This window comes from Mastigoproctus giganteus, chromosome 4, assembly GCF_048544385.1.
Source record: "Mastigoproctus giganteus isolate SK-2022 chromosome 4, ASM4854438v1, whole genome shotgun sequence".
NCBI lineage: Eukaryota > Metazoa > Arthropoda > Arachnida > Uropygi > Thelyphonidae > Mastigoproctus > Mastigoproctus giganteus.
In genome coordinates this window covers 80,895,841-80,913,426 of record NC_143578.1, presented here as the reverse complement: position 1 = coordinate 80,913,426, position 17,586 = coordinate 80,895,841, and the positions used below count along the sequence as shown (strand labels likewise).

General features: G+C 37.8%; 1 protein-coding gene across 2 annotated transcripts in view; it reads left to right on the top strand.

The window, feature by feature from the left end:
• The window catches only part of LOC150086866 (solute carrier family 41 member 1-like), a 202,263-nt gene that overhangs the window by 154,243 nt on the left and 30,434 nt on the right, over positions 1-17,586 (top strand). For both annotated transcript variants that reach the window (XM_090372784.1, XM_090372783.1), the window contains exons 8-9: positions 5,547-5,694; positions 13,974-14,047. In XM_090372784.1, the coding sequence (XP_090228910.1) occupies positions 5,547-5,694; positions 13,974-14,047 (222 nt within the window). The remainder of the gene's footprint in view (positions 1-5,546; positions 5,695-13,973; positions 14,048-17,586) is intronic.

The window sequence follows — 17,586 nt, the reverse complement described above, 5'->3', positions numbered from 1 at the left end:
TACAAATATACGATAATAAATATTTAAAAATCCCTTTCCTTCATAAAGGGACAAAATTTTTCTTCTTTTTATCATGATCACAGGTAGGAAACTGACTAATGTGAACTGTCTGTCCCCACACTATTTATTACTAAGAGATTACTTGATAACCTGCATGTGCGAAAAACCATGAATCCGATGTGAGAAAAGATCTCCGGATGTTAATCTCGTTTTTTATTTTCATTTCTAAGGTTTCAGCTATTAAAAGTCTTGTGAAATCGTGCTGTACATTCAAAAACTTAACCTTCATTAAACAAGATGTGATCCTCTTTTATCGAATGAAATAACAATTCAGATGCCGTGGCCCTTATTGTCCTAACTGATGCTGCATGTTGTTTTAAACAAGTATTTAAGAACCTAGAAGAACCAACATATGAAGAATTGCAATTACCTCATGGAATATTGTAAACTACATCGTGTAATTCCATAACCAAAGAGTAAAGTATGGAATGCCTATTCAGCACGGAATGCAGTTTTTGAGCCCACTCAAAAACTGCATTCCGTGCTGAATAGGCATTCCACACTTTGCGCAATTCCATAACTGAAAAGTAATGTAGTTAAAGTAATTTTAAAATATTTGTTGTATGTTTGTACATTCGTGAATTTTAACGATGTTTATTTTAAAAACTTAGACACAATGTTTTCAATTTCTCGAGGTTGTGAGGTGCATTGGATAGATCTGGGGTTGGATTTGGAGGCCTTTAGGTCTGATCCTGGGGATTAGCATTAGCAGAGGCATACAATGCAAGAAAGCAAGCTTGGGTAGCATCAGCCAAAAAAACCCCCTCCCATTTCACCCCACCATTCATTCTAAATGCCTGTCCAGCTCAGCCTTAAATTTATTTAGGCTATCAACTTCCACAACAAGAGATGGAAGTCTGTTCCAGCAATCGACTACTTGCTGGCTAAAGGCAAATTTTCACATCTATTCTGCAACTGTCTTTCCTCAGTTTGAATCTATGCCCCCTCATGTTCTTAATCTGAGCAAGAGGAAGAATCCCATCAGCATTGAGCTTGATCAACCCGTTCAAGTCCTTATAAACCTCGGTTCGAGCCCGTCACCACCAAATACGGAGAATGCGGAAAGGTCAGGGAATGACCACCGCATATCCCGGAGCAATATGGCCTTAGTTGCTAATGCTCCTAAAAACCAAATAACAAACAAATAACAAACCTTATAAACCTCAATCAGATCACCTCGCATGTGCCTGGTCTCCAGGCATGGCAATTTACAGAACTTAAGCCTTTGTTCTCCTCTCCAATCTTGTTGCCCTTTGTACTTGTTCTAGCAACTCTACATCCTTCCTAAAATGAGGCCTCCAGACCTGTAAACAGTGTTCAAGTTGTGGCCTGATCATTGCCTTGTGCAACAAGATAATCACCTTGTACCTGCTAGCAAAATTTCTATATATCATTGACAAGACTCCATGACCTGCTCTGGCAGCCCGTCGGCACTGTCAGCAAACTTAATATCTGACTGCACAATTACCCCCGGGTCTGTTTCACTCTCCACTTCCCTGAGTGTAGTACCACAGTTTGTACGTTTCTCTTGGGTTACTGCTACACATATGCACTGCTTTGCATTTTTCAATGTTGTGACTTCTCAGCCCATTTGCCCAACTTATCTATCTTGCAGTAGCATACTGTCATTAACAACCCTGCCCATGTGCAAACTTGGATATTAAGCCCGTGATACCCTCATCAATATCATTGATGAATACACAAAACAATGGGCCCAGCACTGAACCCTGGGGAACTCCACTAATAACATTAGTCCACTAAGAGCAGTGTCAATTGATTACCACTCTCTGTTGTCACCCACTCAACCATCTCTTTATCCATTGCAGCAACTTAGCATTAGCATTAGTAGAGGCATATGATGCAAGAAAGCAAGCTTATTCAGCATCAGCCAAAAAAAAAAAAAAAAACCCCACTCTCATTTCACCCATCTGTTCGTTCGAAATACCTGTCCAGTTGAGCTTTAAATTTGTTTAGGCTATCAACTTCTACAACAAGTGATGGAAGTCGGTTCCACCAACCAACCACCCGCTGGCCAAAGGCAAATTTCCGCACATCTATCCGACATCCGTCCTTCCTCAATTTGAATTTATGCCCTCTGAGCTGATTATTCTGAGCAAGATGAAGAATCCCATTGGCATTGAGCATGCTCAAACCATTCAAAGCCTTATACACCTCTATCAGATCACCTCGCCGGTGCCTAGTCTCCAGACTCTGTAATTTGCAAAACTTAAGCCTTTCTTCGTAAGAGCAACCCTTTGTTCCATTCACTAATCTTGTTGCCCTTCTCTGTAACCGTTCCAGCAGTTCTACATCCTTCTTGAAATGAGGCCTCCAGACCTGTATACAGTACTCAAGATGTGGCCTAACCATTGCCTTATACAAGGGAATAATCACCTCCTTATCCCTGCTAGAAAAATTCCTGTATATCATTGACAAGACACCATGAGCTACTCTTGCAGCTCGTCTGCACTGCTCAGAGAACTTCATATCTGCCTGCACAATTACCCCCAGGTCCTTTTCATTCTCCACCACTGTCAGTGTAGTACCGCAGAGTTGATACGTTGCTCTGGGGTTACTGTTTCCCATATGTAGTACTTTACATTTGTCAATGTTAAACTTCATTTTCCACCTCTCAGCCCATCTGTTCAACCTTTCCAGATCCTGTTGCAGCAGCATAGCATCAGTAGTGTCCTTAACGACCCTGCCAACCTTTGTATCATCTGCAAACTTGGACATTAAACTTGATATCCCATCATCAATATCATTCATAAACACCGAAAACAACAACGGACCCAACACTGAACCTTGAGGAACTCACTAATAACATTAGTCCATGTTGAGCAGTGTCCATTGATTACCACTCTCTGTCTTCTGCCACTCAACCAACCCCTTATCCATAACAGCAATTTGCCTCCAATGCCACACTGCTCCAATTTGTGCAGCAGTCTTCCATGTGCAACAGTATCAAAAGCCTTTCAACTTGCCCTTAATGACATACTGCTCCAATTTGTACAGCAGTCTTTCATGTGCAACAGTATCAAAAGCTTTCCTGAAATCCAAGTATATGATATCAAAATTATTTTTTGCATCCAGTTCCTTTGTGACCACATCCTAGTATCCAATAAATTGGTCAGACAAGACCTCCCTTTAAAAACCCATGCAGTGTCTTAACTACTACTATTGCAGTCTTGTCTAGATGATCCTGTAATGCTTCTTTACCCAGTGACTCCATTATTCCCCCCCCCCCCAAACACAAGTTTAAACTAACAGGTCTATAGTTACACCTTTTGAAACCGCTTTATGAATTGGGGATACATTTGCACACCTCCAGTCCATGGATACCTTCCCGAGTCTAAGGAAGCTCTCTCATAATTATGGCTAAGGGTTTTCTTACTACTTTGCTGCCTCCTTTAATATAACTGGATAGATCCTACCCACCACTAGGTGCCTTTCTTATATTTAACTTCAACAATTTCTACTCCACTCTGCTCTCAGTTATTTCAAAATCACTTAGCTCCCTGTTAGTTTGATAAGCTTCTGGCATTCCCCTCCTTGAATAACTCCTCGTGTGTGAATGTAAAAGCAAAATACTCATTCAGTTTATCAGCTACCTGAGCACGATCATCAAAAGTCAAACTATGTTAAGTGGACCAATCTGATTCATCCTTTTTGTTCTAGAGTTTATGTAAGTAAAGAACTCTTTTGCTGTTTTTCTTTGCATCCTTTGCCAAAGATTTCTTGTAATCTGCCTTCGCCTGCCTAACCTCCTCTGTGACTTGATTATAGACTAGCTTATATCTGCCATCTGTGTTGCCTGATAGTTTATATGCATCCCATGCATTTTTTCTTCTCTGCCACGAGCCTCATTAATTCATCTGACATCCATTTAGGTCTAAACCTTGAACAGTATTTCTTAGTTGGTATGAAAAGCCTAGTATCCTCCAAGATTAAGTTCCTGAAGGCTTCCCATTTAGAATTTACCATTGGCAACATCATCAGTTGATCCCACTGTGTAGAATTTAAAAACTGTCTGATACCACTGTAGTCAACTTTAGGAAAACAAAAGCCTTTCACTTGATCATAGTTTCATCTTTAATTAAATCCCACATCAGTACCCTGTGATCACTGTCACCCAGTGGTTCCTTTATCTGCAAATTATTAATGCATGATTAATCACTGCTAATAATCAGATCAAGAGTATTATTTATTACTCCCTCTGGCTGCCTCTCGAACATGTTACTGTAGAAAACAGTCATCCAATAAATTCTTGAAAGTCTTGCTAGTGTGAGTGACCAAACCACAAGTTCCAGTCAATATCTGGAAAGTTAAAATCCTATTTATAAGACATTCTGATTTACTGGCACACTATTTATTTCTCTGCCCAATTGTTCATTGTACTCACCAGATTCATTAGGCCTATGACACACATCTCATTTTTCCTTTCCCAGTGCTTATGTCACACCACATTGACTGAACATTGCATTGTCCACTATTGTCAATCGGATGCACTCCCTTCGATTTTATTTCTGAACTAACAGCATAACCCCCCCACTCTCTCTCTGTCTCTCTCTCCCTCTCTCCCCTTCCTTCCTGACCTGTATCCTTTCTGTACACACTGTACTCCCCCAAATTCCAATTCTGCACTGCTTATATCTGTGTGACACCACTTCTCTGATATCCCAATGATATCCCTTTTTGATGTCTTGACCAGCACTTCAAACCCATCAATTATATTAATTCTAGCATTGATGTACATGCAAGTATACATGCACTTGTTCCTACTCGTAGTTACCCTAACACAGTCCTTGCATTTACTTGTTTCATTATGACTCCCAATAGTCCTGGAAATCTCTAGAAACTTGCTTTCCAGGCTGCTGATTCCAATAGAAGCAGTGTGAGAATCACTTTTGCCCCTACCTGCGGCCACTGTTAATCTTTTAGTCTGTGGCATCAGCAAATATTCTTGCACCCTTTTTCATCCCTGTAGAAGTAGTCTCTCCGGATGTCTAATCATTCACGAGCTTAGAAAATTGAATGCATTTATTTGATTTTAATGTAGTATATTTTGATCATTTTAAATTTCGAACCATGTATAAACAAGGAGAGTTTGGAAGAGAAATAATCCTATGGAATAAAATAGAGGTAGCTCTTCTGAATTTTTAATCAGATTTAGACCTAGGACATATTGAGCCTTGACTGCCCTTGGTTTATATGCAATTTGAAATAGCATTGTGATGCTACAGTAGTTATTGCTTCATATAATCATAGAATAACCATAAGTTCTGGATAAAGTTTTAGAAAATAAATTCAGTTTATTTTGTGATTGTTAATGTTTTTATTCTATTTATCTTCCAATTGAATTATTATACTATGAAACGTAGAAGATATTATTCAGATACTTAGTAAATAAGTGGTTAATATTTTAAACCATTTGATTTTCATAATATTTTGATTCGTAAAACATGTTTTAAAATAATTTCTTACAGACACAGATATTTGGCTTGCTTCTACCTTAGTTGTTATTTTTCTTGTGCTTATTCCCCTGTGGGTTGTCATCGCAAGGAGAAATAAATATACGCAGAAAGTTTTGTATTCTGGTTGGATTCCCGTTATTAGTGCTGTATTTATTTCAAGGTATGCATATTTATTTATTCTTTAGTATGTAGTATACAGAGTGATTCATGAGGAATAGTAAATATTTTGGGTGGTTAATATGCATTATTATATGTAAAAAGGTTCATATAAACATGTATCCAATTCTCAATATACGGAGATACATCTGTTTGAAACTGGCATGAACAGCTCCCTGAATCAGATGTGACCAAGAAGCAGTTAGAACCTGGTTAGAAGTGTTGATAAGAATGCTACACATCTTCACATGTGCTGAATATCCATTTACCTAGAATTTCTGCAAAATGAACTTCCACTACTATTGGAGGATGTTCCTTTGGCTACAAGGAGTGGTATGTACTTTCAGCATGATGGAGCTCCTGCACATTATACCCGTCTGGTGATACAATATCTAAATCAAAATTTCCCTAAACGATGGATCTGTTCATTGGCCACCAGGGTCTCCAGACCCCACTCCGTTAGTTTTGTTTGTGGGGAGGATGAAAAGTGCAGTATACAAAGAAAAGGCGAATCATTATCATCAGTCATTTTCAATCCACTGCAGGATGAAGGCCTCTCCAGCAACTTTCCAGTTCCTTCTGTTTTGTGCAATGGCCATCCATTTACTACCCACAAACTTGTGAATTTCATATGTCCCTCTCCATCATTGTCTTCTCGTTCCTCTTGGGTACCATTTTGTTATTTTCTTAGTCCATCTGTCATGTCTTCGAGCTGTGTGCCTTCCCAAGATCATTTTAGTTCTTTAGTTCTGATAAGAATGTCCTTTAACTTAAAAGAGTTTGCTCCCTAATCCATTTGTTTCTCTTCTTATCTAACAGTCTGATTCCCAATATAATTCATTCCATTCTTCGCTGTGTAGTTCTCAACTTCTCTTCCATTCTTTTGGTGAGTGCCCAAGTTTCACTTCCATAAGTCAAGGTGGGGAGTATATATTGGTTCATTATTTTACATTTCAGATAAACTGGGATATTGCTCTTCAGTATGTGACTATATTTCCTGAATGCTATCCATCCAAAATTTATTCTTCCCTTGCGTTCCAGCCACCAGCCATTTATCATTATTACAGCTAATAACTTGTCCCAGATAAGTATATGACTTCCCCACTTCCCCTTTTCAATTACTGATCCTTCAGTCATTGTTCCTTTCTGTGGCATACTTGTTCATCATTACTTTTGTTTTAGCCATATTCATCTTTAGTCCAAAATCCTTACTAACTGTGCATAACTGATTAAGATTTTCCTCTAATTCTTTGGGATCGTGGCTTATGACCACAGTGTTACCTGTAAATGGTTTAGGTACTCTCCATTCACATTGACTCCTTTCTGAGACCAGTCTAGTCTTCTGAAAGCTTCCTCAAGGGCAGCAGTAAACAGTTTCGGCAATATTGTGTCACCTTGTTGAACTCCCTTCTCAATTTTAAATTTGTTAATGTCTTTGTCTAGTCTAATAAAAGAGGTAGTGTTCTCATATTTTCTTCAAAATCATAATATGTGGGGTATCTATGCCTTGTCTTTCCAGTGCCTGAAACATTTCCTTATGGAGTCAAATGCCTTTTCATAATCCACAAATGCCAGGCATAATGGTATTTTATATTCATTTGCTTTCTCCATTAGCTGTGATATTACGTGAAGGTGATCTATAGTTGAGAATCCTGTCCTGAAGCCAGCTTGCTCTTTTGTTTGATTTTCATCAAGTATTTCTAATCTGTTAGTAATGACCCTTGTGAATAACTTGTAGATGTGGGATAACAAGCTAATTAGTCTATAATTTCCAATTTCTGATTTATCTCCTTTCTTATGCAGCAAAACCTATCGCATTATTCCACTCCTCAGGTGTCGCACCTTTTCTAATGCAATTTGTGAAGAGTCTTACCAGTTTTTGTGTCCTGTCTCTTCCTCCCAGTTTTAACAACTCTATAGTGACTTCATCTTCCCCTGGGGCTTTCTGATCCTTCATTTTATTCAACGCATGTTCTACCTCATCAGGAAGGATATCGGGTATGTAGTAGTAGTGGCATGTGATGCAAGAAAGCAAGTGTATGAGCTTATGCAGCATCAGCCAAAAAAAAAAAAAAAAAAAATTGCATCATTCCCTCCAAATGCCTGTCCAGTTCCTCCTTAAATTTATTTAACCTCTCAACTTCCACGACAGATGGAAGTTTGTTCCAGCAATTAACCACCCGCTGGCTAAAGGCAAATTTCCACACATCTATTCTACATCTGTCTTTTCTTAATTTGAATTTATGTGCTCCCTAAGGTTCTTAATCTGAATTGGAAGGATCCCATCAGAATTCAGTGTGCTCAACCCATTCAAGGCCTTATACACATCAATCAGATCACCATGCAGATGCCTAGTCTCCAGCTACTGCAGTTTGCAGAACTTAATCCTCTCTTGGTAAGAGGATCCCTTCATTCCTCTCACCAATCTTGTTGCCCTTCTCTGTACACGTAAAATGAAGCCTCCAGACCTGTTGTATGTGTTACTAATTTGCAATCCATCTTCCCACTGCTGCTGGCATCATTCCCTCGTATAATTCTGTATAGTAGTCTTCTGCAACTTGAATTATGCTCTCTCCGCTATTACAGGACAGGCTACAGGACAGAAGCTGAATTGATTATTAAACTGAAGATTAGTATTTGCATAGTGCTTGTCGATCCTGTAGAAGAGGAACCTCTCAAAAGAGTTTTCTGAGGACAGAATAGGGATGTTGGTTGTTCAGGTGGTTTTATTGGGGTTTTTCAGAAGTAGATGGAGATTTGCCATTTTCCAATCTGTAGGAAAGGTCCTACTAGCAAAACAATTGTTAAATAGTTTTTTAGGAGAAGGTTTGGAGAGAAGTTTGCCACCTTGTTGACAATCTCAGGCTCAAGAATATCTGGACCTTGGCACCTCCTGTCCTGTAGCTTGGATATTGCTTGGTTGAGTTCCTCTAGTGTTGAAGGGATGGGATCCACAGTTGCTGGAGTGATGTAGCTGTCATTGGTATCTCGACACTCAGTGAAGTCTTTGATTGGTGGTTGAAAGATGCTGTCCAGAATTTTATTGACAGATTGTGGTGGCTGTGCCATGTGGTGTAATGGTGGATGTCAGGACTTCACCTCTGAGGAGTTTGTTGGTGGTAATTTTGTATACCACTCCCCAAGGGTCAGTGTTTCCTGTTTTGGCTACAAGGTGTTCCCACGACATCCTCTTCTTTTGATGGATTAAGACCACGTAGGAGTTTCTTGCTATTCAATACTGCATTCTGTGGGCTTTCTACCTCCAGTGGGGGCCAGGACCTTCTAGTCCAATGGAAGGCCTTCCTCTTGTCATTAATTTTGTGCCAGAGTCGTTGTAGTTCCCAGGGGAAGGGAGATGGATTCTTGTGCTTGAAGGTTGAGTTGCAAGCATTTGTTATGGCCAGGGTGACAGCTCTTTGGTGTGCATATGGGTTTGAGAGGTGAAGACCTTTGGCAGACAGGTGAGCCCACTAACAGCAGTGTCCATTGATTACCACTGTCTTCTCCCACCCAACCATCCCTTTATCCGTAGCAGCAACTTTCCCTTAATGCCATACTGCTCCAATTTGTACAGTAACCTTATGTGCAACACTATCAAAAGCTTTCCTGAAATGTTAAGTATCATCAAAATTAATTTTTGCATCCATTCATTTGTGACCACGTCATATTATCCAATCAGATTGGTTGGGCAGGATTACCTTTAATAAACCCATGCTGTGTCTACACTATAACTGCTGTCTTGTCTAGATGATTCTTCATTGCTTCTTAAACTAGTGACACCATTAGTTTCTCCCAGAAAATTAGTTAAACTAACATATCTGTAATTACTCATATCACTCTTTGATCCCCTTTGTGAATTGGGGATACATTTGTACTTCTCTAGTCCATGAGGACCTCCATGGACAGAATTCCTCATGCAAATTACTCATTCTGTTTGTCAGTTACGTGAGCAGAATCCTCAACAATCAAACCATTGTTATCAAATGGACCAATCTGATTCATCCCCTTCCTTCTGGAGTTTATGTAAGTAAAGAAGTCTTTGCTGTTTTTCTTTGCATCTGATACCTAAAGATTTCTTGTAATCTACTTTTACCTGCTTAACCTTCTTTGTGACTTGATTACAGACTAACTTATGTCTGCCATAGGCTTTTGTGTTGCCTGATAATTAACTTACATCCCATGCATTTTTCTTGTCTGCCATGAGTCTCATTTTGGTTCATCTGGCAACCATTTTGGCCTAATTGAACAGTGTGTCTGAGTTGGTATGAAAAGTCTAGTAGCTTCCAAGATTAATTCATTGGATGCTTCCCATTTAGAATTTGCTGTTTGTGACATCACCAGTTGGTGCCACTGTATACAATTTAAAAACTGGCTGAGACCACTCTTAGTCACCTTTACGAAAACAAAAACCCTCTTCTTTACCCCTAATAGTACTTACATCTTTAAGTAAATCCCACTTCAGTACACTGTGATCACTGCTGATAATCAGATAGTATTACTTCCTCTGGTTGCCTCTGGAACATGCTTCTGTAGAAAACAGTCATCCAATAAATCCACAAAAGTATGGCTAGTGTGCATATGACCAGCCTACAAGTTTCAGTCAATATCTGTGTAGTTAAAATTCCCCATTATAAGTTATTCTGATTTACTGGCTCACTCTGTTTCTCTGTAATAGAGTGAGCCAGTAATTAGGCCTATAACACATTCTTACTCATTTTTGCTTTTCCAGTGTCACAACAAACTGACTCAACATTGCACTGGTCACCCACGTGAACTGGATGCTCTGCCTCAGATTTGTTTTTTTAACCTGCGGCATAATCCCTCCTCTCTTTCTGTCCTGTCTGTTCTTTCTGTACGCATTGTACTCTCCAAATTCAAATTCTGCATTCCTTATATCCGTATGACACCACATCTCTGATATCCCAACAATGTCCACCTTTGATGTCTTGACCAGCACTTAAAAAATTCATCAGATTTACTTACTATACTACCATTGGTGTACATGCACCTGTTCTTAGTCTTAGTTATCCTAACACAGCCCATGTATTTACTTGTTCCATGATGGTTCCCAGCACTTCTAGAAGTCCCCAACACCTTGCTTTCCAGGCTGCTGCTCATTCCATTAGAAGCAATGCAAGAATCACTTTCACTACTGTGTGCATCCATTGTTAATCTATTAATCTGTGTTTAAGTGTATCTCATCCCTGTAGAAGTAGTCTCTCGTGATAAAAAGCACAGACCACACTGTGAAAAATTCTAACCCATAAGCCTTGCACAGTCTCTCCGGAGCCAAACTGATTGACAAGGCTCTCATCATATACTCCCTCCAATCATGTCTGGGCAGAATTGCAGGCACTTTCAATTTCAACCCTAACTTGTGACTTTTTTTTTTTTTCAATACATTGACCTGTACTTAAGTCCGCAGATCTTTTACACTTAAATTCATTAGTCCCAATATGTTTAACATTATCACCTTTTATGCTCTTAAAAGGTGATATATGCTCTACAACATTATCAACTTTTGAATAATATATTTCCTGTTTCTCTGACAATAGTCACTGACAACTAGCTCCTGTGGGACCAGTGCATTCTGCCTTGGGGATTGCTGCTGTTTTGCTTGATGATCAAGTGCAAGAGCTCTGGCATTGGTGTAGGCCACTGAGAGCTTGATGGGTTCCCCGATTTAAATCCTTTGAGAGTGTTGACCCTGTTCTTCAAGCTCTCGTAAAGGCCCATAGCAACGTTGAGTTGGTTCCTAACATCCTCACACTCCTCACATCTAGCACACACACAAAGACATCACTGTTGGCAATATGTTCTGTTCTCGATAGATCCACAAACATCAAACAAGCAGTACATTTCAGAAGGCTGAGAGTTTTTCAGATTCCTGACCCAGAGCTGTTGCATGAGTTGTTCTTTAGTCTTATGAATATTAAAGAAGCCTGACTGCTTCTGCCACCTTTGAAAGAAGCCTGACTGCTTCATCAACACCAAGCTCTACTTCAGCAACCTTCAGACATGAAGCAGTTTTCTCAATGTCATCTTGCATGGCAGTTTAAACTGTTACATGCTTTTTGATAATCTGTCTCATAGTTGCCATTCTGATGTCTGAGAATTGGGGTAAGGGCACCAGGGGTTCCCCCCATCTCTGCTTTAAGCATTGTGGGGGTGGAGGGAGAACAACACTGGAATTCTTTGAAAGGAATTGTGCAGGAGCATTGTCATGATGCAAGTGCCAATTTGCAGAAGTCCACTTTTTGGCACTGCAAAATTGCTATAGAACTGTTTTATTCCTGGTTCACTGACTAAATTTCTCTCTCTCTCTCTCTCTCTCTCTCTCTCTCTCTCTCAGAGAAAAACAGGCTTCAGTTGAGAGGACTGGGCTTTTGTTTCAGATCATAGCCATACACTCACAATTCATCAGTAATGGAAAACATAGTGTGGGTCAGCAGTAGCACATTGACAAAGATCCCGAAATACTAGAACTCTGCATCCTGTGATCATTAGTGAGGATGCAAAGTACAAATTTGGCTGTGAAACACATTGCCATGTCAAATCTCATGTTAAAATTGATTAATATAGCAACATTTGCAGATAGTTAAATGTTGATCACAACATTCTATCTGTGCAAAAACATAAGCAATTGAAATATCAATAATTTTACTATAAAAAGAAACATGATTATGACTTTAAGACTGACCTCAAGTGTTAGTGATCAGGTGATTTAAAAGTAACATAACTCTTGCGACAAAGACAGTTCTTTCCGAGTCTGGTGGAATGACATTGTTCTCAAGCCAAATGAGAAAGAAACAATTTGGAACGTTTTTCATAAATATCCTACCTTGGATCAAATCATTGCATTGACTCATGAGCAGAAATTCCCATCACCAAACTGTCTGGGCAAAATAAAGATGAATGGAACTGAAAAATATTGCCATTTTTAAACTGGAAAGGACATGCTATAACAGATCCATATCAATCACACCCGTCTTACAAATGAAGCAAATTTTGAAAAATCTTCCTCACAATTTACCACTAAAAACAATAAAAAATCTTCCACTTTACAATGCATTAACTTAAAAGGAGCCCTCTCACACTCAAAAGTGCAATATATCCTGAAAGAATATATTGCATGAGGAAGTAAATAGATGACCAGTCCCAGATAGCCTTACTTGATTTGTATACTAAAATTTTATTAGAAAATCAGTTACCATACAGTTGGCATCATGCAATAGTCTTAGCCTTCCCAAACCAAACAAAGATCTCACAAACCGGAGAAATTACTGTCCCATTGTATTAACCAGCTACCTTGAAAAGGTCGTGGAGAAAATGATTAACACAGGACTCATGTGGTATTTAGAACAAAACAACATATTTCGTCGTGTATGACCTCTGAAAAAAACTGCTAAATGCTTGAATGGCTCAAAGTTGAAAAACAATACAAAATGTCTTCAGAAAGGAATATCAAGTTGTGGTTTAATTTGATATTGAAAATGCTTGCTATACCGCATGGTGGCATGGAATTCTCCAAAATGTACATAAAAATGGACTGTGGCTGTGGGGACACCTTCCTTTGTATCAAGTTAAATAAAATAAACTAGACTGTAGGTGGCAGTGTGAATAGAGCTTAGCATCTCACTCCACCAGTGCAATTTAGCCAAAGCTGCTTTCGCACCGAAAAACCAGAAACAACTCACACCACTGTGTTACATAAATTGAAAATTAAGAAAGAAAAATAAAAAAAGACAAGCATCAGATACTGCAAAGCATAACCAACCACACATTCCTGAACATAATGTAAGTAATTTATGAATGTAAATTAAATTAAGAATAGGTTAGAATGGATAAAGGTAAGTAATGTTAGATGCATACAAAAATAACAAGCAGTACTATGCATATAGAAACAATGAGTGGAATACTAAGAATATTGGTTTTTGCAGAAGGAATACATTCCTAAGAAGTTACAAGGTCACTTTACTAATTTCTGCAAGTCACCAAATTGTGGTAACTTACAAGTTGTAAACTGTATTTAAAAAAAAAAAGTTTTAGGTATTATTTTTGCCAATAGGAGTTTATGCAATTTATTAATATTGCAGTTTGCACCTATTTTTCTTTGTTCTGCTTGTTTTTGGTATTAACAAAAAAAAAAAAAAAAAAAAAGGAAAAAAAAAAAAGTGTATTACTTCCTAAACTCATTTAACAAAAAATAGTTACTTACTGTTATTCATTGTTGATGACATTAGGCCAAACAGTAAATTATTATTTATTATCATCTTTTATTAGTATTGGAGGATGTATTTTGGATTTTGCTGTGTCTCGTTTTGAAGGAATGGCTGTTTTCCAACCTGTTATCAATGGTAAGAAAATTCAGCTTGTTTCTCTTACACTTAACTTTTCCAAAATAGTGCATTATGTTGAGCAGTGCTTTTCAAACTTTTTTGCAGCACAATCCTTATGCAAATCTAAACACTGCTTAATATATTTAAAGAGTAATAATTAACAATAAATTAAAATTAGTGATAAAATATAAATTGAGCATTGGCAGAACCATAGAATCATTATTTTGTAACTTCATCAATATTAGTATTAGTATTAGTAACGGCCGTATGGTGCAAGAAAGCCTATGGCTTATGCTGCACCAGCCAAAAAAAAAAAAAAAAAAAATCCGAACAAAACAATGATAAAAACAAAAATTAAATAAATAAATAAAAATAATAAAATGAAATTAAAAATTAAATAAAAAGGAAATTAATCCTATCATCCTATGCGCTTCCCTTACCCGAAAGTACTATCCAGATGACCTTTGAATTTCCCCAAACTGTCGGCCTCTACCACCCATGAAGGCAACTTATTCCAGTAATTTATAACTCGCTGGCTAAAATAAAACTTCCTGCAGTCCAATCTAAACATTTCCCCGCGTAACTTGAATTTATGTCCCCTAGTTCTAGCATCATTTATAATCTTGAAAATTTTGTCCTCATTCATTTTACTGATGCCTCTCAGAGCCTTAAACACCTCAATCAAATCTCCTCTAAGGTGTCTAGTTTCCAAACTCTGCAACCCACATATTCGAAGTCTTTCTTCATAAGGACGCCCTTTTGCCGATCTCACCAGGCGAGTTACCCTTCTTTGCACCCTTTCAAGAAGCTCGATATCTTTCTTTAGGTGCGGTCTCCATACTTGAACACAGTATTCCAAGTGTGGTCTAACATAGGCCTTATATAATGGGATTATCACGTCCCTATCTCTACTTGCAAAAGTTCGATAGATCATCGATAGGACACCATGGGCCTTCCTTGCAACCTGTTTACAATGCTCAGAGAATTTCATGTCTGACCGTATCGTAACACCCAAGTCCCTTTCCTCCAGTACTGGGTTTAGTTGAACTCCACCAAGTGAATAAGTTATTTTGGGATTACTGTTTCCCAGGTGTAATACCTTACACTTTGTTGGATTAAAGCACAGCTGCCATTTTTCTGACCATTCTTGAAGTCTATCTAGGTCTCTCTGAAGAAGCTCAGCTTGACAGTGATCATTAACTACTCTACCAATTTTAACATCATCTGCAAATTTAGACATCACGCTCTCTATCCCTTCATCAATGTCGTTTATGAAAATTAAAAACAACAGTGGTAAAAACAACAGTAACCCAAGGGTTCTGTGGCACATGCTTTGAAAACCACAGCTGTGGGCAGTTATGAAGCTTGAATATTTTTTAATTTATGTTAAAATGTTAATATCATAAAAATCCTTATCCCAGACTTTTGTGTTATTCCATTATCTTCCTCTTCTAATAATAATAAAAAAAAAAACAAAAAAAAAAAAAAAACCATAAAGATAATAAAATTCCTTCTCTCTCTCTCTCTCTCTCCCCTGGGTATTGAGTTTATGATAGTGGTGAGATTTGTGAAATTTGGAACTTTTGTAAAAATGATATGTATGATCTTTCATCCACCCAAATAGGCAAAAATCTAAAGGGTTTAGGTCCAGTGAGCTAGGTGACCAATTTTGTGGACCACTGTAACCAATCTGTCAACGAGAACCAGTCATTGAGTAGCCATTGCATGAGAACAGAGGACAAAATCTGTGTGTTTTGAAGTACATTCAACGTTGTACATCTTCTAACAGGTTTGACAATTTGTGTTTCAGAAATTGTAGATACACCTGTTGGGTAAGACCCTTAAGAATAAATGGACCAATTGATCATAGAGGATTCTACACCACACATTAACACTGAATTGATATTGAAAATTATTCTTCACAGTGGCATGGGGATTAATTGTTGACCATGGAAATTGTGTGTTGACACTCTTGAATGAATTGAGTTCACCACTGAACAGGATGTAACAATGCAAATGCACCATTGTCATTCAGCCAATTACAAAATTCCAGCCACGAGTCGGGATCACCATATCTATGTGTCAAGGTATTGAACACAATTTATATGCCTTCTTTATGCAATGCCCTCCATACTCCTGATTGGGAAACACAAAGATGCATGGATATCCTTTGTGTATTAGCATAAGGACTATGCTATACTGCCACAATGATGTTCTTTTTGCTCAGCCGCATCCTGTCAAACTGCACACTCATATAGGATGTGAACACTGGGAAGTGAGCTGGTACTTCAAACATTTGGAAAACTCTGCTGATAATTTTTCAGTTTGGAACTCTGCAGTTCAGAAAACACCACTGCTATTCAGTGATAGCAGCATCTCCATCTCAGAACATATAACATTAAAACATATTGTTGGTGATGAAGCAAATATCAACGAATTTTTCTCTTTTCTGAAAAACATTGGAATGTATCAAATTCTGAAAGATCTCCATAATAAAAATGAAGTTGTTACAACTGAATTTTGTTTTTTAGCATTTTGTATATGTAAATATTTTAGAAATAAACAAGGAGTTACCTTTTATTCAGTCAATAGGATTTCTTCTTTACCAAATCTCCTTATACGAATAAATAAGAGGTTGCATGGGGCGGTTTAATATTTCTAGGATTTGGTTGGGGTTCACCGCTGTGATCCTGGGGTGTTAGACTGTCCATGTGTCAATAGTGAGGAACACATGAGTTTTAAATTATGTATTTTGTTTCAACATATTTCGTAATTTATTAGTATAAGGAGATTTGGTAAAGAAGAAATCCTACTGACTGAATAAAAGGTAACTCCTTGTTTATTTTTAAAATATTAATAGAACGTAGGAAAAATTGAGCATATGTAAGCTCTCATTTATGTTGTATATGTAAAAGACATCTTAAGAACAAACCTGTTCTTCACGCTGCACATGTTTCTTCAGGCTACATTTGATTAGAGTTCACACACCTTAAGAGCGGAGATGGTGCACTGGTAAAAATCAGTGAACTATGTATTATTCATAATTCTTACAATGGTGCATTGCTGAGATTCTGTGAACATTGCATTACTCCATATTCAGAACTATTGATAACTCTATTTGGAATCTGACCAATGTTTATATAAACTTTTTTGCTCAAAATTACCTAAATTCATTGGATGCAGAGATATTTCAGGTGTAATAATTGTGTACTCCACAGATTCACTTGAGTAATTTTTCATTCACATCATCTCTTCCAACCTCTATACATACTCAACAAAAGCATGCACATATACATACATAACCCTCAGGGTCCACACCTGAAAAACGTATCTGTACATACTCCAAATGAGATTACTGTATTTATTATATAAGACAAATGTTTTAAAAAGTAATATAAAATTCCTCCACCTTCCTAGCATGTTTTGTGTGGATATTATTAAAGTTATCAATTGGAAATGTATAAAAATTGGTTGTTATTATAATAAATGGAATTTAGAGGTGCTTGTTGACATATTGTGATGGAGGTGGATATGCATGCGTCTATGTGTATAGAAGG